At 38.7% G+C, this 20,569-nt stretch overlaps 2 protein-coding genes and 2 non-coding genes across 5 annotated transcripts; 2 read left to right on the plus strand and 2 right to left on the minus strand.

Moving 5' to 3' along the window:
* Positions 1-106: 106 nt before the first annotated feature.
* Positions 107-9,869, minus strand: LOC104448550 (anaphase-promoting complex subunit 6). Its single transcript, XM_010062408.3, has 16 exons — positions 9,543-9,869; positions 9,278-9,412; positions 8,647-8,720; positions 8,342-8,381; positions 8,066-8,111; positions 7,702-7,781; positions 7,410-7,591; positions 7,209-7,334; positions 6,698-6,772; positions 5,470-5,595; positions 4,826-4,895; positions 3,879-3,961; positions 3,515-3,628; positions 2,708-2,807; positions 1,469-1,504; positions 107-451 (listed from the first exon to the last, which is right to left on the minus strand). Exons 1-16 carry the CDS (start codon positions 9,786-9,788, stop codon positions 347-349), a joined length of 1,638 nt encoding a protein of 545 aa, XP_010060710.2. The 5' UTR covers positions 9,789-9,869; the 3' UTR covers positions 107-346.
* Positions 9,870-9,967: 98 nt separating this feature from the next.
* TRNAE-CUC lies at positions 9,968-10,040 on the plus strand. Its single transcript has one exon. It is a non-coding gene; the product is annotated as a tRNA-Glu (tRNA).
* A 2,433-nt stretch (positions 10,041-12,473) lies between these two features.
* TRNAE-CUC lies at positions 12,474-12,546 on the plus strand. Its single transcript has one exon. It is a non-coding gene; the product is annotated as a tRNA-Glu (tRNA).
* A 4,743-nt stretch (positions 12,547-17,289) lies between these two features.
* LOC104448552 (protein GRAVITROPIC IN THE LIGHT 1) lies at positions 17,290-20,467 on the minus strand. 2 transcript variants are annotated; one of them, XM_010062410.3, is made up of 2 exons: positions 19,982-20,467; positions 17,290-19,096 (listed from the first exon to the last, which is right to left on the minus strand). In XM_010062410.3, the coding sequence occupies exon 2, from the start codon at positions 19,094-19,096 to the stop codon at positions 17,711-17,713; it is 1,386 nt and encodes a 461-aa protein (XP_010060712.2). In that variant the 5' UTR covers positions 19,982-20,467; the 3' UTR covers positions 17,290-17,710. The 2 variants fall into 2 exon arrangements, with proteins under 2 accessions (XP_010060712.2, XP_018732288.2); XM_018876743.2 differs by lacking the exon at positions 19,982-20,467 and adding an exon at positions 19,724-19,964.
* Positions 20,468-20,569: the final 102 nt, after the last annotated feature.

The raw sequence follows: 20,569 nt of genomic DNA on the forward strand, positions 1-20,569 counted from the left end.
TTTGGCTTTTGGCAATTGCAAGTTTGCAACATTTGACCAGGTTTTTTTTAGTCAAACTATGATAAACCAACAAATGCTTTAACTCGTCCAAACATCCCAACATCGGTTGAGAGCAACATATAATTTTATTAATCACATATAGATAATGTTACAGGACTATGGCAAATGAAAAGGAAGAAGAAGAAATTGACAAGGTTACAGAGACAAAGGCATGCCTGACATGTTTGTAGACTCTAGAGTACAGAAAAATAAAGCAACCCAAAATAACCCTATGTCATCCTCTTTTTCCTGTAATTACAAAGCACGTACAACAACTCCACAGATGAGATCAACCAACCCCCTCATCTTAACGGTACTCGAACTTCGAGTCTACACCACGACGGCATTCATCGATAAGAGCCAAACTTAACATCTCAGTGCAGAATTGATCATCTGGTTTTAACCGCAAAGCCTGAAAACAAACGAACAGAAAGACTTAGGGCTCGTTTGGTAACCATTTTGTTCCGGAGAACAATTTTTGAACAAAAATAGTTTTTTTTTTTTTAAATTTCTGTTCCCGGAACAATTTCTGAGTATAAGAACACGCTTAGTGACTGCAAAAAATTTCTACTCCAGGTTCAAAATGCGTTTAGTAAACTTGTATAATTATGCTGTTTCTTTTAATTTTTCAATATATTCATTATATTTTTCCATTTTTTCTTCTTTCTTTTTTCTTTTCTTTTTTTTTCCTTCTTTCTCCTTTGTGGTCGGTCCCAGCCATGGCGGTGGCTGATGACTAGCTAGGTGGGGTCTGGCGAGCTCGTCGAAGCCTCTCACCAGGCCACTGCTGGGTGACGCCAACCTAGGCGATGGCCCGACAAGGCCGACCCTCACCTAGCCACGGCAAGGCTCGGCGTCACGGGGGGACAGCAAGGCTCGGCGTAGCTAGGGGCCAACGACACACTCCGGCGAGGTCACCAGCCAAAAAAGGAAGAAGAAGGAAAGAAAAAAGAAGAGAGAGAAAATTTGATTCTCGGAACTATTCTCAGGAACAAGAAGCTAATTTTTTTTACTTCTTGTTTCTGTTCCCTTTTTGTTCCCCGGAACAAAAGAATAGAAATTTTTGTTCCGGGAAACAGAAATTTTTGTTCTGGGGAACAGAAACACTTTTTAACAGACCCTTAGCAACTCAAATACATGCTTTCTTTACCAAAAAAAAAAAAAAAAAAAGCTCAAATACATGCATGTCTTGAGAAGGTGCTCAGTGTTGAGAAAAATGCCGATACATGCAACGTATTAATCTACTTTACTGAGTGCACAATGCAAATAGCAAGGAAAACATGCATGAATACCTGGCATAAAAAGTACTGTCAAATAAGTCAATTCAAAATCTTCACATAAACATAGCTATGTCTACTCAGACTAATGCACACAGATAAATGGAGCGTTCAAGGGAAATAATGCCATCACAGAAACATATGAATCTTACTTTGTGATAATATGTAATAGCTGCCGTGAAGTTGTCCTGCAAAATGCAATCGAAGGAAGCAGAAAACTATCAGACCAGTCAAAATTCACCACAAAAAGACAAAGCAGCACCTGAAGTGTGACCACACACCCAGACAGCACCATGCACCGTAAAACATTTTTCTTCTGAATGGTTATCCAATCAACATCAGTGAAATGAAAATATAATCTAAAAACTAAAGCAATATCATAGCCTAAGAATTTTAAGTTGTTAGCCTGAATATCATGCAATGTACTACAACCAGTGAAAGAGATGTGCCACGACACGCCCAACATATTACACTCTTAAAACCGTTAAAGATCACTCAGATTTCAGTCACTTCTGTCTTTTAATATTCAGAAGCCCTACAAAATTCTGTCTGCAATGAAGAGAACCATTACATGCTCTTTCAAATATGACAAGACTGTCTTCATACCTATTAGTTGCATCTTCAACAGTTTAGACTCAAGTCATGTATCTTAAACTTAGGTAACACATCCCATATGAGTTGATGCATAATGGATTTCTATCGTCGCCAAGCATCACTCTTCTTTTGCTTGGGAAAAGTCCTCTAAATGCTCAAACAGCCACACGGAATGTGGAACAAACAGTACCATGATGTTCCGGAAAAGGGGCAAATGGCTATAGAAAGAGAACTTGGATTTAAGAATACAACTTCCAAATTTACTTAAGGCTGCAGGTGGATTGAGCTAGCCCTTGCACTTTTTGTGCCAAGAGCATATAGTGGAATATTTGTATTGTCTAATTGTAACATAGAGACAACCACTGATACTTCCCACTAGCCAATCGTGGCACCTTTTTGTAATCTTAACCCCCCTCAGTTGCTTTAAATCTGCTTACAATGGTTGAGTTAGAAGACTTATATACATGAAATATTACTGGATCAACCAAACCTTCTTTCAGGACTTGGAATATTCAAAAACTTTAATTAGCCTAATTTAGATTTAAATAAAGTAAGACAAGCCTCTCTAGCAAAATAAATCTCATCCAACCTCCAGAAGTTCTCAATTGATATACACGCAGTGGAACTATTATTAGATAAGGTCATCTAAAACTTTCTTACATAAATGAAGTGTTCACAAGCAAAGGATAATTAAATATTCGTATATTTGTCTGCGGAGCAATCAACGCCTAATTAAATTATTAAAGTTAAAAACAACAAAGATAATACATAAATTACAAAAAGGAGTATCCAAATACCTGCAAATGGTAAGTGTAAGCAATACCAGCATAAGTGCACACGCTTCTTGTGGATAACGCCAGAGCTTTCTCATAGTTCAATATTGCTTCATTGTACATCCTGAACATGCAGGAGATGAAAGGATTAGGTTCAGCAAAGGATAAACCAAACATTCTGACAAATTATCAATCTCGAAAAGCACATTTCAAGCGAAACAGGATGAACAACCCCTGAAAAGTAAGAACAAATTAACATGAGATGGCTTGCCACCCAAACCCATTCTCCCACAAATCAGCTCCCCTCCAAAAATGATAATAGAAAAGGATGGCTGGGGAAAAATAAATTTGAGAGAGCTAGAAGTAATATATATTCAGTACTGCTTGTTTATGAAATTCACATGACATCTTGAAATTCATTTTTTGAAATTTTATCAAGTTTTAAACTGAGCATATTTCAACATTTATTTTGCAAGGTTCATAAGAAACATAAAAGACAAGAGTAAAACAGAATCACGATTATATTCCCTTAGCATTCTTTGCAGCAACCAAAGTAGCTCAAACTTGCATATCAAAGTCTTCTTATTATGATTTGTTGGACCTGAGCCACATCTCATTGAACACACAATTATGAATTCTACTTCAAACATGAGTAAAATAGTAATATGCAACTTCAGTAAACGCTTCATCAAAACCTCTTCCAGCTTCCCAACAATCTTGCATAAAAAAGCTCGTTGCAGAGAACAGCCTTTGTAATAGTAAACACTCAACTAGGATAAGAAAATAAAAACAAAGAAATAGACAAGCCACTCACGAAAGAACTTTACATACTTTAATTTTCTGTATGAATGAGCTAGATTAACAACAGTGGGTTCCCACATTTCACTTAAAGAAGATGAAATGTGAGCCAAAGTTTTCTCAAACCACCGAACAGCTTTGTTATACCTGGAAATGTCCCAAAAGGCATATTTAAAAGCAAGTCAGTGTCAGAATCTCAGAGTATCTTAGCAACCATCAACAAATATTATTGACAAAAAACTGCAACCTACTGCTTTGAAAAGACTCAGATAGAGTGCTAAAACATGAAAGGATCCATGCAGCAATCCACAGCAAGTGCAATAATGCCTAGTTTTTTAGAAATTTCCAGAGAACAACCTAAAGCAAGGAAAAAAACAAAGCAACCAAGCCTCCTTACTCTTTCATGTGATAGGAAACAACTCCTAATTCGTTATATACAAGAGGGTCCGATGGGCAGATTGTTTTAGCCTGCATGAAAAACTGAACAACAAAGAGGACAATCAGAAGTGCATGTTATCAAATCACACATCCTAATGATCTAATGATCACTGTTATGATCATAGAACATGGTGAATATAGCTGCAACTTTCTCCATAAGTTTCCAACTATAAACATATTTTCTTGATAAACAAGGTTACTTAATAACTAGTGGGAAAGATCAATATTACTGTTAAAACTAAGAGGATGCATCAGTTCTTTAACCCCAGAGGACACCCCACCATACACTCTTCTAGAAACTAATATCATCTTTAGCACTTATTACATATCAATGCCAAATGCCGACATTCTCAAAACTACATTTAAAAGGCCTTAGCTGCATCATTAATTCTCTAGGAAAATCAACCTAACACACAATCCTATATATCTCACAGAAACCTTCTTGTTCTTTTCTTTTACTTTTTTGTTTTTTTATTGGGTGGGGGGAGGGGAGGTAAAAGTATCACCGATGAGATGTTTAGAAAAGGAAGGAAAAATGCGGATTGAAAGTTTGGGGGAAAGACGAGGAAAATTTAAATAAATAAAAAAATTTGAGAAGGGAGATGAGGGAAAGTGTAAAGTTTTTGGCATTTTCCAACCAAATTCTCATCTCCCCCACTCCCTAACATAGCATAGAAGAAAAGTGAAGGTATAAATATTAGCATACACAGGAGGGATACAAAGAGATAACAAAATAAGAAGTATATGGTGAACTCCAGTACAAAAAGAGTTATTACGGCTGATGAAGATTCCGTTCATGGATCACTTAATATTGACACAGATAACTAATGAAAGAGCAAACCAAGAACATTTTTTGATATTCGTAAACACGGCCATAATAACAAATTTCCAAGAGGAGTAATATACCTGCTCAGCAAGTTTAAAACTATGTGTTCTCATGTACTCCATCCCAATGTATAATGTCGGCAAATGGCACCTGGAATAAAAAAATATCAAGATTCAACCTGTAAAAGGACCACTGTCACATAACAGTAGAATTTTAATAGTTTTGAAGACATTCTAGACCAAAAACCACTAACAATAACTCAATGGGTATGTAATTCCTCAAACGACAGAAGAAGGTGGAATTTTGAATTTGTAGAAACCACAGGCGCTCTATAGAGGAACTGATTTAGATGAAATCTTGGAAGGAAAAAGGAATTATCAACAATAGTTACATCTATGATAGTACCGTTAGACCCATTCTATTCATTTGTCCTTTCAGTATCTTAAACTTCCACACATATAAGAGTAATCAAATTTGAAGTTCTGTCATCAAGTCATACAAAGAGCATTCAACAATGCAAAACATAAGAAGCATCTGCACAGGCATGCAGGAGTTATGTATATGAACCGCGTATACTTTGGGTAAGTCTCCACTCGAGCAAGATCACTAATTTCTCAGACAAAGAATACAGCCACAAAAAGCATAACTAGCGAGAACAAAGTTGCTTGAAGGAGTCCATAAGATGCAGAGTTATAAATAACTAAACAAAAGCTTGTGTAACTACCCAGGAAACAAACGAGCAGCAGTGCGATATGCAGACATAGCCTGATCCCCTTCATCTTGAGCAGCATAAGCATTTCCATAACCAATCCAAGCAGGAGGGAATGTACCATCCAGGTTTGTAGCCTTGCTGTAGGAGAAAACAAGCGACACAAGATAATGAATTTGGATTTGTGATTATGATCAATGGGCAGGCTGGCCAAAAGGGAAATGGGCAGTCTTGGGCAAGAGCTTACATGAGAAAGCCCGCACACCCATCTTTGGCTTGGGCATAGCCCAGCCCAAAAGTTCCTTCACACATTTTATATAAGGGCGGGCATGGGCAACACATTATGCCTGACCTTGGGCCCAAGCCCACCCAATGATCACCTCTACTCATGACATACTATTGCTCAAATCATCTACGTAAGAAAGTGCATGATAGCTTACAGTCAATTCTCCAGCTTGGGTTTCCCGCCAAATTCAGAAAAGGTTAAATTCATTCCATACAAAATTATGAAAGTGTTTGAGGCGACTCTTAATGTATCAAAAGCATTAAAAAAAATTCGGTGCTCAATGTCAAATCAAATTTTTATTCAAACTCTCAAAATTGAAAGAAAAGACCAAGTTCTGAATATCTGAAGAATAGAGGTGGATCGTGCTCGATAAAGAAGAAAACAGTTATCGATTCGGTAAATATTTCCAGATCATATGCATACGAAGAATTGTAAAAGTTCTAGACAACTCCAGCCAAATAACCACGTCTTTATATAGCAGTTAGCGGGCACAACATTTGCTCAGACTATAAAGTTTGATAGAGTAGATCACGTTCACAGCCTGGCTTTGCTCTTGTGCTAAAACGACAGACTTGCTCAACTTTTACAGCAATCAATTGGACATCAAGGAGGCACATTCTAAAGGTTAGCCTTAAAAATGTTATAAGATATCAGATGACTTGGTTTAGCAGAATTGATTGACCGACAGTAAGCTTAGAATTTAAAAGTGCTGAAGTCTTTCATCAGTAAGATGATAAAAAGGGCCTAGTAGACTTGTCCATTAACAAAGGAAAAAGAGCAACTGACAATATACATCGGTAACACATAAAGACAGGTGAAAACAATGCTCAACTGACGCAATAGCATTACTTAATACAGTTTCTGGGAAGGTGTGCATGAAAGACAAAAGGACCCCTTATGTTCCCTCAATGAAAGAAATTAAAATGTTCAATCTTAATGAGCAACAATGATTTATACCTGAAATATCGCCGTGACTGGTCATACTTCTTAATGCAATAATAGTAGCAACCGACAGCAAACCATGACAGAGCCCTACAGAGAAACATAATCAAATAATTTGCTCATGCAGCCCACAACAGTAATATAGCTATAAAAATCCCAACAAGTCATAACACTCATTGTGGTACTTTGCCAGTTGCCGCTCGTGACAAAACAATGTTCAGTCTTTCTACTCAAAGAAGCTATTGGAGAATGTCTAGGACTGAAAATACGACAAAAAATGATGCATTCAGGGATAATATTCAGTTGATTAGTATTACATCCTTTTCCTCCTGCATATATATGGCTAAGTGAAGACTCGCTAATACAATAAGTCAAACAGTCTCCAAACACCACATCTGTGAATTCCAAATGATAATTATCCACCAAGGGATGACCACCAGAATATTCATTAGAAAATTACTGTTTAACATTGCAAAGGCCTTGAGAAATTGAAATAAAAGAGCAGTAACAGGAAAACTATACTCACTTTTGGGGATAGTCCTTCACTAAGTTGCATGCCATAAGGTAAAGTTCATTTGAATGACCAAGTTCAGTAGCAGCTGTTAAATGCACCAGAGTACATTTCATATGGAAGGGATCTTTCTCGAGCAGTCTAAGACATTAAGGAGAATCCAGGTCAGGTATCGACAGGAGTGGCCATTGTAAGCTCCAAGTTGGTCATTCTTACATGGAAGTCAATTCAAAGCATTTCTGATATTCACCACACTGATGATAGTATTCAGCTTTGCATGCCATTAGATCAGTATCATTCTTCAGGGTCCGCATGAAAGATTGCTCAGAAGGATTACTACTGTAACTTTCATTCTCAAGTTCTTTAAACTTGGCCTCCACAACATTCTCTTTGTCATACTGAAAAAAATAAACTGATCAGAATGCAGGACTGGAAAAAGAAAATAATGTAAGCAGTTCCCAAGTATGTTTTGCATGACAAAGAGCTTGTCTTAGCTGCACCTTACTACCTTCTTTATCAGGCATGAATAGAAAGAAGAGAGCCATTCATCTTCTGGACCAAAATGCAGTGATGAAAGTAAACTGGCTTCTGTAAAAACAAAGGCATAGTTTCATATGGCACCATACTCAAAATCAAAAAATCTCATGAAGCAACAGTCTTGTATGTCTATAAGGTCTCAGAGTATGTTGCAATTCATCATGACAAACCACGTAGTTTAGTACTTACCATAAAAACCCATAAAGTAAAATGATGTGGAGACCCACTAATTATGTAACTTTGGACCTAAAAGGCTTAATATACGACAAGAAGAAAGTACAAGATAACATATATTTTTTTTTTTGGTAAAAAGATAACATATATTTCAACTCCACCTTCTTCACTTGAAAGCATGTGATTGTTGATAAGACATTCCAAAGCCTGAAAAAGAACAAGACAAAACAGTGAGGAGATCATTGCAAGTGAGGAGTGATACCCGTTTCATAATATGCTAATTTAGAGAGACTACACAGAAGTTTCATCACAAGAAGCGAGAAAATGTCAACCATAAAAGAGGAAACAACAAATATACAGAAACACTACACAGATAGAAGGAAACATCTTCACCACCAAAAATAAGAGAAATTTACCACGGCAATTGTCACACATACCTCATAACAGAGAGGATCGGCTTTTACAGCGGCTTTGTACCTTAAAGAAAACACAGCAAAACGTTAAAAATTGACAGACATGTAGCTGAACGTATGTTTCTTCTCTTGTCATCAAGACAATTAACAAAATTCAGGGAGCTCAACATAAACATTAATTCTCTAACATACAGCTATGATACATTTGACAAGAAACAAACATTCAGATTTTCACCATCAACAGAAACTAGGATCATAACAAGCCCATTCAGCCGCAAGTAGCTCACCAAAATGAATTAGTGCAAACAAAATAGGCAAAAGGAACCAACCATTGCCGGGCTTGGGAACGATTTTCCAGAGCCTCATATGCCTTGCCTCTCAAAAAGCATATAGCTGAAGATATCTGTTGAAAGAAATAAATCATTAACATGCTTATTCAATATTTGCAGTGGTAACATTCTACCATAATGACTCAATCTCATGCTCCTTGGGGATGGTCAGCCCAAAGCATTTGTCATTTTTTTACTTTTTTTCAATTTGAAGCAGTCAATTTGGCACAAATAAAGACCAGATTAGTTACCGAATACTGGATAAGCAAAAAGGCAAAATGTAGAACAGAGATATGCGGGAAAATAAGGTATCCGATTCTCACAGTTCCACCACCATGACGTTCAAAATTATTCCCTTCAAATAAAAATTTTATCCTAAACGCCTGCTCACATTTAATTCAGCATGTCTTCCAAAACAGTTACCGAAGCCCATCATCTTCTACTACTGAAGGGGAAAACCCAGATACCGCTTACTCAAAAGTGTCCATCTAAATAATAAGACCCCCTTCACAATGACAAATAAGAATAGTTCTGCCATGTTAAGTAACATTATGCGAGACCCAGATTGTTTTCCTTTTCGATTAGGAAAAAGACTCGCAACAGCTGCAGGCAACAACTTTTGTAAACTCACATTGATCTCGCGGTCCTCCCCATCCTTATCTAAGTACATGGCATTAGTTTCCTTCGTGTCGTACACATTCCCATGTTCGTCCACCTTGGCATCGCCGAGCATCAGCAGACACTGATCCCACTCGTTCAGTTCCTCCTGTTCAACACGAGCAAGTTTCAATTTTTTTTTTCTTCCAAGAGGAAAATAACACGCCAATGCCCAACCCAATTAACAAAAACAATAGAGAGAGAGAGAGAGAGAAGGGATGAAGAAAAGGGGGACTTGCGAGGCATTTGGCGGCGAGGTAGCGGAAGCGGAGGTCGCGGAGGACGATCTTGGAGGCGTTGAGGAGGTGGAAGGCGCGGCGGTAGTGGCGGCCGAGGAAGAGGGCCTGGGCCTGCATGTAGACGTCGGCGGGGTCGCGGGTGAAAGCGGCGACCTTGTCGGCGAAGAAGATGGCCGACGAGTAGAGGTGCTTGGTCACGCAGTCCCTCACCACCCCCCGCAGCTTCTCTACCTCTTCCTCCCTCATCTCCTCCGCCGTCGCCGCTCCGATCTGAACGCCGATCGACAGAGAGAGAGATTGCGAACGGAAGAAAGAGTGAATTTTCGGAGTGAAATGAGCGGGAGGATTGCCCTTTTGGTGAAGACGGTAGGGTTTTAGCGGCTAATATTGAATATGTAAAATAAAGTGGAATCTATGGAACAAGCTCCGTTGTAGTCTAGTTGGTTAGGATACTCGGCTCTCACCCGAGAGACCCGGGTTCAAGTCCCGGCAACGGAATTCTCCTTTTTTTTTTTTTTTTTAATTATCTTATCTCATTCCCTTTCGGAGGAGACTTTCCTTTCCTTCTTGCTTGCAGTGAGTTTGGCTCGTCTCGCATGATGTATATAAAAACAAAACTATTTGCTATAATTCGTGGTTCAGTCATTCAATATAACAATGCTAAGAAACTGCTAGAGGCTATTGATGCACAATTTGAATTTTCATAGAAGACATATACCATGACCCTGATTATAAAGTTCTCATTCTTAAAACTTACCAATGTAAGAGGTGTGCGTGAGCACATCATGAAAATGAGGGACATTGCAGCTTAACTGAAGAATCTTGAGGGTGAAATGTGAGAACTCTTTCTTGTATACTATATCCCGAATACTCTCCCACAAGAGTATGCTCCTTTTAAGATCTCTTACAACACACATAAGACTAAATGGTCAATCAATGAACTCATAACCATGTGTGCTCAAGAGGAAAAGAGGTTACTAATGGATGAATGATAAAGTGCTCATATGGCAACACAGGATAAGTATAAAGGGCAAGGCAAGCTAAAGGGAAAAGGTAAGATGCCTCTATCTCCCCAAATTGACATTAAAAATGAATCCAAGTGCTTATTATGCAAAAAGAATGGGCACATGAAGAAGGATTGCGCCAAATTTAAGGCTTGACTAAAAAAGAAAGGTAATTAATTCTCATGCGTTTGTTATGAATCTAATATGGTTGATGTGGGTCATAATACTTGGTGAATTGATCTAGTTCTACAATCCATATTTCGAATTCCTTACAGGATTTTCAAAATCGGCAGAAACTAGTGGGAAGTGAACAGAGCATATATTCGATAAACAAGATGCGCTTACATGTGGAAGCTATTAAAACATATAGATTAGTTCTCAGTAGTGGTTTTGTTTTAATTTTAGAAATGACATTTTATTTTCCTAGTTTTTCTTGGAATTTAATTTCAGTTTCAAGACTTGTACCTCTGGGATACTCTTTTGAATTTTCAAATTAAACATTCAATTTATTGTATAAATCTGAAATTGTTGGGAGTGGTATTTTTTCTGACGGTCTCTTTCGAATTAATTTACAAAACAATGCCATTAAATCGTAGTCAACTAGCCACTTTCCCATTTTGAATGAACCTCCACATTCATAGTTGTGCCCACACTATTTGTGAAGAATCCGAGTTGGTTCGTCACGAAGATCGATGCTTTTACGGATTTGTACTTTTTTGTTAATTGAGTCATAAATCTTTAATTATACTAATTGAATCATAAATATTTTCACATTTTATCAAATGAGTCAATTCGACCAATTTTTACCAAAAATCACTAACGTGAAAACTAGCGAGCCACTTACATGACATAGTCGACGTTAAGTTGGACAAATTTTTGACTTTTTAAATAATTTTTAATTATTTTCTTTCATTCCTTTTTTTTCCCCAACTATGGACTAACAAGGGTTGTGATGCCTTGCCTAATCTAGGCAAGGGCCATGATGCTTCACCTAGTATAGAAGAGGACAATGATCCCCTTGTTAGCCACAAATGAGGGTGTTGCAGCTCTTGTCAGCTAGAGTTGTAAAAAAAAATAAATAAAGAAGAGTTCAAAAAAAATATTAATAGATTGTTAAAACTATCCACATCATCATCGGTCATTAGTCTTATTGGCATCCGTGTTAATAATTTCTTGTTAAATTTTGGTTAGATAGACTACGTTGACAAATCATAAAAATATTTAATACTTAACTAACACAATTAAAATATTTGAGACTAAATTGGTAAAAATATAATAAATTTATGAATTTTATAGACAATTTTCCCAAAACATCCCCTTGAATTAAATTGAGAGGCATTTAAGAGAACTTTGAATTAGGAGTATTAGTGGTTCGGTTTGGTTTGGTTTTCAAAATCTAAATCGAACTAAACCAATAAGGTAAGTAGAACCGAATATGAATTGAATTGAAAACCCAATTAAGTTTGGTTTGATTTGTAGTTTTTGCCTTATTTATTGGAACCAAATAGAATAAAAAGCGAGAAAGATGAAAGATTTAAAATTGAGCATTTAGTTTTTCTTAAGAATTTTGGTTTGGTTCAGGTGAAATAACCTTAACAAAAAAAATATAAAAAATAAATAACGATTATCTTTCCATTATTTGAATCATAACCGAATTGACCCGAAAGTGCACAAAAATTCGGTTCAGGTTTTCGATTCAATTTTGGCACCCCTGCTTTGAATGCCCTAAAGTGCAAGTAAGGAATTAATAGCAAAAAACGAAAAGCCCATGTGAAGAGCACGAAACAGGGTAATCTTGTACGGTTAATAAATGCAATCGGAAGAGAGTGAATTTTGAGCGAAATGAGCAGGAGGTTTGCCTTTCGGCGGGGAGGGTTTTAGTGACCAGTATTCAACTTATAAAATAAAGTACCACGTCCTTAACAAATCCGTTGTAGTCTAGTTGGTTAGGATACTCGGCTCTCACCCGAGAGACCCGGGTTCAAGTCCCGGCAACGGAATTCTCAATTTTTTTCAATCCCATTCTTTTTTTTATTTTTTTTTATTTTTTTTTGGTGATGATATTAAATTCGCATGGACAAGAAATTCACTCGAGGGTCATTTCTACACGTGACAGTATTTATAGCCGATGCGATTGACAAGAAATTTCACAAGATTCCAAATTTGAAAGCTTTGTGCGTCTGTTCCCGGGGTCCTCGTTGTATGATATAAGACCAAACCATCTCTAAAACTACCACAACATTCCACCATACAAACAAGGGCCAAAACTCTCTCGTACATTGATCAACCGTCCATGTCCGAGCCATCTTCTCTAGCGTCGTCCTCCGAAACCACCTCCGGGTCCATCGACAGCCCGACCGTCCAGATGGTCTCGAGGTCGGTTTCCGACAGGCTCCTCGGCAAGTTCTTTGACGCCCATCAGTTCGACTTCGACTACGAGCAGAGCAGTCTCTGGTCTCCCCCGATACGCCGAAGCGTGTACCTGGATTCACCCGGAAACGCCGTACGCTGTAAAGAGGACGACGGAATGGGGTTGGGACTGAAGAGTGCTAAGAGGGCTCACCGGAGGAACCGCATCTTTCGATTCAGCGTACGCATTATGAAACTTTTCCCCCCGTTTTGCTCGCTAGGAAACTTCGCTTTCTTTCTTGTTTGCAGTAAGTTCGGCTCATCACAGTGAACTAGCTACCCATACACATTCATTCGGTAGATGCTTCGGCTGCGCTGACATTGTTTGCAAAGAAGACGAGCTGGTTCGTGTTGCAAAGACTAATGCTTTCAGGTCTATACTGTTTTTTGCAGGCCCTCTGGTGCTTCTAAAGAATGGATGAAATATCAGGGTGTGCTGGCTTCCCTTTAATCATCATTCGGAGGACATGGAAATGAACACGATCTCCTCTTGCTTTGTTTCCATGGATGAGCTTTCATTCAGTGTATCTTCCGCTTAAAAGAATCACATCATTCAAAAGAAATCCAAATCTTAAAATCCTGATCATTTGACTTTGTCTATCTTCACCATTGCATGATTCTTTTGATGGTTCGTTTTTGCCTTCTCGTTTTCAATTATTAGGTGAAGTGGGATGCTTTTTGCTTACAATTGTTGACCCATTCATCAACTACAACACACTTTGAAGTCGAAGAAAACCTCTTCACGAGAAAATCATAAGATGTCGTGGCTCCCAAACACTCAATAAAAATTGTAGCATTCACTCTCAAAATTGAACTTGGAACTAACGGTCGAGGTGTGCATTTTGTACTAAATGTGAGAATTTTTGTGAGACTACCGTTAATTATTTCAAAAGTTTAAGTTGTTAGATGAAGATATGATTTAATCTTTAATTACGCTAACATTTCCTCTCACGCTTAGTTTGTCAATTGTTTTAAAAATTTAAACTATCAAATGAAGTTGTGGTTTGATATTCTAATATGTAGAATGAAGTTTGAATGAAGATGAGGCAGGGCGGTTCGAATGAAGAACAGTGACCCATCAGTGGACGTAACAGTGGCGGGTCTAGCAAAGAGAATTTCCAGACACTGGAGGAGTCCATGAAATCTGCGCAAGGGTCCATTAAAGGTGTAAAGGCGTCAGCTTTCTTCGTGTCCTCCAGATTTCTTCCCTTTTGTCTCCAATCACTCAGGATTATATTCCCCTCTCTCACTTTTGGTTTCCTTCGTTAAACTGTTGGGAACAGTGAACAGACCAGGCATTAGTGCTGTCTCTTTCCCTTTCTTCTTTTCTGGATCTTCTTTGTTCTTTCCTTAAACCATGCTATGATGATTAGGCATGGAGTTTTAGTTACATTACTGTAGCGTCGAATCCTTTTTTTTTTTTTTTTTGCCTTTTAGATGAACAGATTCTCAGTCAAGTTACGAAACGCTAATAATGCTTTGTATTGTGTTGAAACATCTGTCAAAGAAATTTAACAAATCATATCAATAAGTGTCTCGAAATACTTGTTAAGCAACTAAATAAGTAAAAGTTTTGCACTTTTCAAGACATCAATTTTTTCGTATCATGTGTCATTAGGCCATCTTGGACTTGAACTAGGACTTGAGCTAGGGACCTTGCCCATGGAGAAAATTATCAAAAAACTTGTAAACCTAATGTACATATGCCAAATTACTCCCAAGATTTTAAATTTGGCAAATTTAATTTTAAACCTTTTAACGATTTGTCAATTTAGTAATTCGGCAAATATTGACTAGCTATTATCGACAAGAATGCTGGTTATCATACATGGCATGACCAAGTATTAACGTAAACATTTTTTGCTTTTAAAAAAAAAAAATTCTCAAATTTTTATGAAGTTTTTATAATTTTTTTTGTCCATTGTGGAGCTAGGGCTATGATCCTCGTCAAACTTCAATAAAAAAAAAAAATACTAAAGAAAGACAAAAAAATAAAATAAAATATTTAAAATATTTAGAATCACTTAATACAAAAATTGTCATCGTTGGGGCCAAACCATCCCATATAAGTCCACACAAGAGATTTCTAGCTAACCTCGACAAATCGTTAAAAAATGTTTAAAACTAAATTCATCAAATTAAAAAGTTTAATACTAAACCGACATTCATACAATAAGTTTGTGACTTTCTTTGATAATTATTTCCATGCATTATCGATATTTTGAAAAAAAAAAACGAATAGATCTTTATTAAGTAAACTTACGGAATACTTTGCTCACTCTATGGACAAAATAGTATCTATGGAATGGGAGTATGGTTGTCAGGCGTCTCCTCAAAATCATATGCCAGACAGATCACACCTTTATCCTTACGTTGATGCCAAGCCAATCCCAACAAATTAGCACTTTCTGCATCCAAATAAAAGAGATTAGTTAATCAAAACCTCTGATGCAGTTCATTAGCCGGCTCTTACCCTACAGACATGTCATCATGGGCCAAGTTTTTCAATCAGTCTGACCTTCATGCGCTCAATCAACGCACCTTTTGTCCGCTTTCGTCGTCGCATCTGGCATCAATCTCGCACGCATCCAGAAATCGGAATATGATTTCACAGCACCATCATGTCAAGTTGTCAACGGGGGTGTCTTATATTGCAGATGCATAGGCGCTACTTGAGGTGGTCAACCAATTATTAACAGCATATTGTATAAGCGGACGGCTAATTAGATGCTGTCACAAGCCCCCACGAGATGCCATCTTGGAGCTCACGAGGATTCAGAAAACTGCACATATTTTTTGACATTTTCGCCCGCTTTTCTTTGTTTTTGGAACCCGAAGAAACTCCTACGTCTGTAGTGGCAAAGAGTTACTGTGATGTCGCTTTAGCTAGCTGAACTGGCAATTTGAACGACGCTATTACTTGCAAAGAGATCAAACCGATTCGGGTAGAGACAGTAACGAGAAGTAGAAAGAGTCATTTAGGGAGGACCTACAGATGCTGCATGAAGTAAAGACCCAAAGGAGAGCTTTTTCTAAACTAAATCAAGCCTCACGAGTCACGAGTTGATAATTAGACTCCATAGAATAATGGCACTACGAATGCAAGCTCCGACAAAAAAATTAAGAAAAAAGGAGGCCGGCGGTTCATCTCATTCGCCACCAAATTCAAACCTCCACTAAACCAAGCATTTGAATATAATACTACGTGATTATATAATGCAACCTCAAGCTTCAATTAATCTAAATTGCGCTAATTTAGCCAACTAACGTGATCCTTTTGTCTCTGACTCTTCTAGCTAACGTGTGCAAATCCCTGTTATAAATAGCTCACTCACTGCCTCCTCGTATCCACCATAAAGAAGTCACACATGCCAATCTTGTCCTAAACACACGCATAAGTCCTAAACGTTTTGCCTTTTCCGGTCTGATCAGAGATAGTAATTGCTGCACATGGCTCGGCTCAGGTATCTCTTGCGTATCTTCATCGTTCTAATCATCATCATCTGCTGCCCGTCGTCTTCAGAAGCCCGAAGGTTGCCGCTGTTAGAGGAGGGACTGCTTCTGAGTGCCGCATCTAGCGGCATTATACCACTTCCCTATGAAGGGCATTTGACAGCTATCGACAAGGAAAAACTCTCCAGTCTTCACGTTGCCAACGGTGGCAGAGTATTGTGGCAGTCGGTCCCAAGTCCCGGAGTTGGTCATTGATCCAAAGAAACCCGTCTTCAATCTACTCCATGAGCTTGATGTTGAAAATTTATCAGACAAATTAGCTTTCCTTTTTTCTTGTTCTTTGCCTGGACGTGGGGTAATTTACTACTTCACCTACAAATTCCAGGGTATGCAAAAAGAGACACAGCGTATTGTAGAAGATTTTGTATACTTTTGGATGCTCAAAATGATAAATTAAAGGCAAAAGCTAGGGAAGGTGTAACACTAAGTTTATGAAGCAAGCCTTGTGAGTGAAATTTCCATGGTAACATTGCTCATTTCCGACATATTCTTCATTGATAAATGACAAGACCAAGTCTGAGATGAAACAAACGGTTCAAAATGTTCTTTATGTACCAGAAGCATAGCACATGACCACTAATAAGTGCACTGAGCTAAAGGATTATTCAAGACTGAGAATTCAGGCACCATCTTGGGCTAGGCTTGGCAGACCATTGAGTCTAAAAAGATACAACAGACCTTCTTGTCCCCATTATCAGGTATATTACGAAAGTGGTGGGCGGCATACTGCTGCCATACATACCTGTGGGATTAAGCATGTGTCTTTAAAACCTTTCGGAGAGAATAGGGATCTCAGTTTGAAAGATTAAAAGCATGCGAAGTAAAGCTACAAAATGATACGTGTATAAGTTCCAACAGAATGCATTTCATCCAAATATACATCATACAAGACAGTGAAGATCAAGACAGCTAAAGGACTCCTTCCCTATCCTCCTAACATCACAGGATGTTGGGAATTTCTTAAACAAACCGTCAATAAATTCACTGTGGATTGCCAATACAGCCAATCTTCGCATTTTCATTCTTCAGAAGTACCCATGATCAGGTAGAATTATATCTGAAGGAAAATGAAAAGTAAACAAAGAGAAGTGTAGCCATGTTGGAAGTAAGTCCCCACAGCACATTTAGCAACCTGGTATGCAGTTTTCCTCTTCTTCCTGTGATCCGCTTAAGCAGATCAAGACAATTGCTTCCACTCAAAGATACAATTAAGTCTTAAAAGCATATTGGCATATCTGCGGCTCATGCTGGTTTGGAAGTCATTAGATAGACCTGACAGTGTAAAACTGCTGTGGCAATTCTGAACCCAGGAACAACAGTAAAGGCCACCTGTTGGTCATATTCTTCCGGCATATTGTCTGCTGCCAGCAGCTCCTCCTTGGCCACAGGTTCCATAAATACTTCATTAAACCTACACCCTCTGCTCACTTGAAAAATGGAGGCATGATGTTCGAGTGAGAATCCCAAGCAATGCAGGAGCCAAATTCGCTTTGCCATTTCCAAGAAAATATAAAAGAATGTGGTTTCAGGATATTCCCCGGCATTGAGCTTATTTCTGAGCTTTAAGTTGCCATAGAAAGCCAGTTCCATTTGAGGGTGGATGAGCCGCACATACTTCACCCAACAAAACTTGGCAAATGCTGATTCAGGATTCTCGCGAAGGGAATCCATTGGCTCACGGGAAATGAGCTCCACAAATCTGTCGAAAAATAGCTGTTGCTGGCTTTTACTCTCCTGTGGTAAGGACTCTTTTGGCTGGGAAAAGTCTGGGCATTGGAACCCATCAAACATTTCCCGACAAACATGGGATTCAAATGCAAAACATTTATGGTCTTCTTTCTGATAAATCACGCCAGGTTCTATTGCATTAGCTGCTGCGTCGAGATCCCAGCAAGCGGCTTTCATCTCATCCACCATGGATCTAACAAAGTTCCGCAGGGACTCAGTAGTGTACTTAAGAAATGCATCAAAATGGATATGGTTCAAGCTTGATAACTGTATATTCTGGAGATCAGAGAATGGCCAACTTCGCTCTGTGCTCTTGATGAGCAACCTGTTCTGCCAGCTTGATTCCTCCAACTTCTCCCTGAGAAATGCAATCTCAGATTCCTTGAGCTTAATCTGACGTTCCAGCTTCTTCACCATAATTTCATATGTTTTTACCATACTCTTCTGCTCTTTGATTTCGGCCAACAAAGAACTCTCGAGTGGAAGGTCAAGCTGCTCATTCACATAGGATTGCTTCAAGTCAGCCAAATTCTTCAATTCAGATACGATGATCTGGTCAGCCATTCGAATCCCATCGCTATCATAGGGACGCTGAGAAAACTGTAAGTGGGCATACGCCGCCTTTAATGAAGAAATGCTGGCAAATAATTCAGCAAGAAGCACGTCCAAGGCATCCCATTGCTGAGAACCCTTCTCTTTAATATCGAACTGAGGCAGAGTATCCCAATTTCGGTCTTCCTCTAGCAAAACATCCGTAACTTTATCTCGGGGCTTGATTTTCTGAACAAAATTATCAACTGGGGCAACCCCAGTAGTGGATCGAAGGTGGAGAAACCTCGCAAAAGCTTGCACAAACTTATACTTTGACGGAGTAACTGCAGACTGTTGAGCGGAATCCATCTGCAGAAAGAAAGAGGTAATAGAGATAGAATATCAAAAATACGATTACCAAGTCGTTCAACGGAAGCTTAAGGTTGTCAAAGAACAAGGATACTGTAACGGGTCACTAGGAGCTATGATGAGCATGGTGAAGAAAGCAGAAAGTGGCATGCTTTAATTCTCAGAAAGAGGCCATAAATTGAGGATGAAACGAAATTTCCTTAAGATTTGTCCTTCTAGCTTTATAAGATTCTGCTCTTTCTTTTGAAAAGAGTTAAAAAGTACACTCCAAAGCAAAGCGTATAAGTTGTGAAAAAAGATGAATAGAAAATAATGAGGACAAGTGGGAGCCTTGGATGAGGTGAGCGATTCAAGAAAGATGCCCAAAGGCTGCAATCCTCTAGATTCTTAAAAAAAAAAAAAAATTCATATCCATGAAGAACTCATGGAACTCATGTAATTATTTAACCTAACGTTCTTTCTCTGTTGGTTGTGATGTGACCCCTCTTGAATCAACAACGTTTAAAATCTCTCCAACCACCGACTTAAACTGAGAAATAAATCCACGAAAACGAATTTGCTTACGAGCAGGCGGTCAATACTTGTAGAAGATGAGATGCCATTTACTACAAGGCTGCTACACCATACCTGTGAAATGGTCTCTAGCGACATATGCAGCAAGCACAAGTGCAAGGCGACACGTTACAGAGAGCATGAACCAAAAACAACTTAGGATCATCAGAAACTTAAAAACCCAGTCGAGCATGACCATGTTCCTTCATCTCAGAGGTGAAAAGGAGGCAGCTTGACCCACGACTAACACTACATAACAGTCGTAGGTGCTCATTGACATTGTCTAAACGAAGACCCATCACTAAACTCGCAAGAAAACAGAAACCATCATACCTCTAACGCTACCCCAGGAAAACAAGTGTGAAAGAGACCGTGCGTTTATCTACTTCTTCTCCGCACATTCCAAACGTTGACAACCTCAGGCTCCCTGCCTCAGCCCAAAAAAAGGCCGAATCCACCACGCGGCTTTATAGCAATGCTAAGTAAAGCAAAGCAGGTAAAAGATGGAGGGCACTCAGAAGATTCGAGCTTTGCGTGAGCTGTCGTTTGTCTTCAGCTACTACGGTAGACTGAAGACTTCAGCGCCTAGCTCGGAAGAGGAACTGCCCGGAAAGGCAGCTACTGGGCTGGGCTTTGCCATTTATTCTGCAAACTGCCAAGAGTGATCAAATGGAGACAGAGACTCTGAACGCAGAGAGAGAGAGAGGCAGAGAGAGACAGAGACAGGAGAGAGAGAGAGAGACGGTGCAAAGCTCGAGGACAGAGGAGGAGATTTACATGAACGAGAAAGGACAAGAAGGGAAACGGATCATTTCAATACAGCCCAAGTGGGGCTATCTGAGAACTGAGAAGATCAAAATTGAAAAAGCAAAGCGAGAAACACGAAAATCGTCATAATTTCAATATTGAAAATGAGTGAAT

Source organism: Eucalyptus grandis, chromosome 6, assembly GCF_016545825.1.
Source record: "Eucalyptus grandis isolate ANBG69807.140 chromosome 6, ASM1654582v1, whole genome shotgun sequence".
In the NCBI taxonomy this organism is placed as follows: Eukaryota; Viridiplantae; Streptophyta; class Magnoliopsida; order Myrtales; family Myrtaceae; genus Eucalyptus; species Eucalyptus grandis.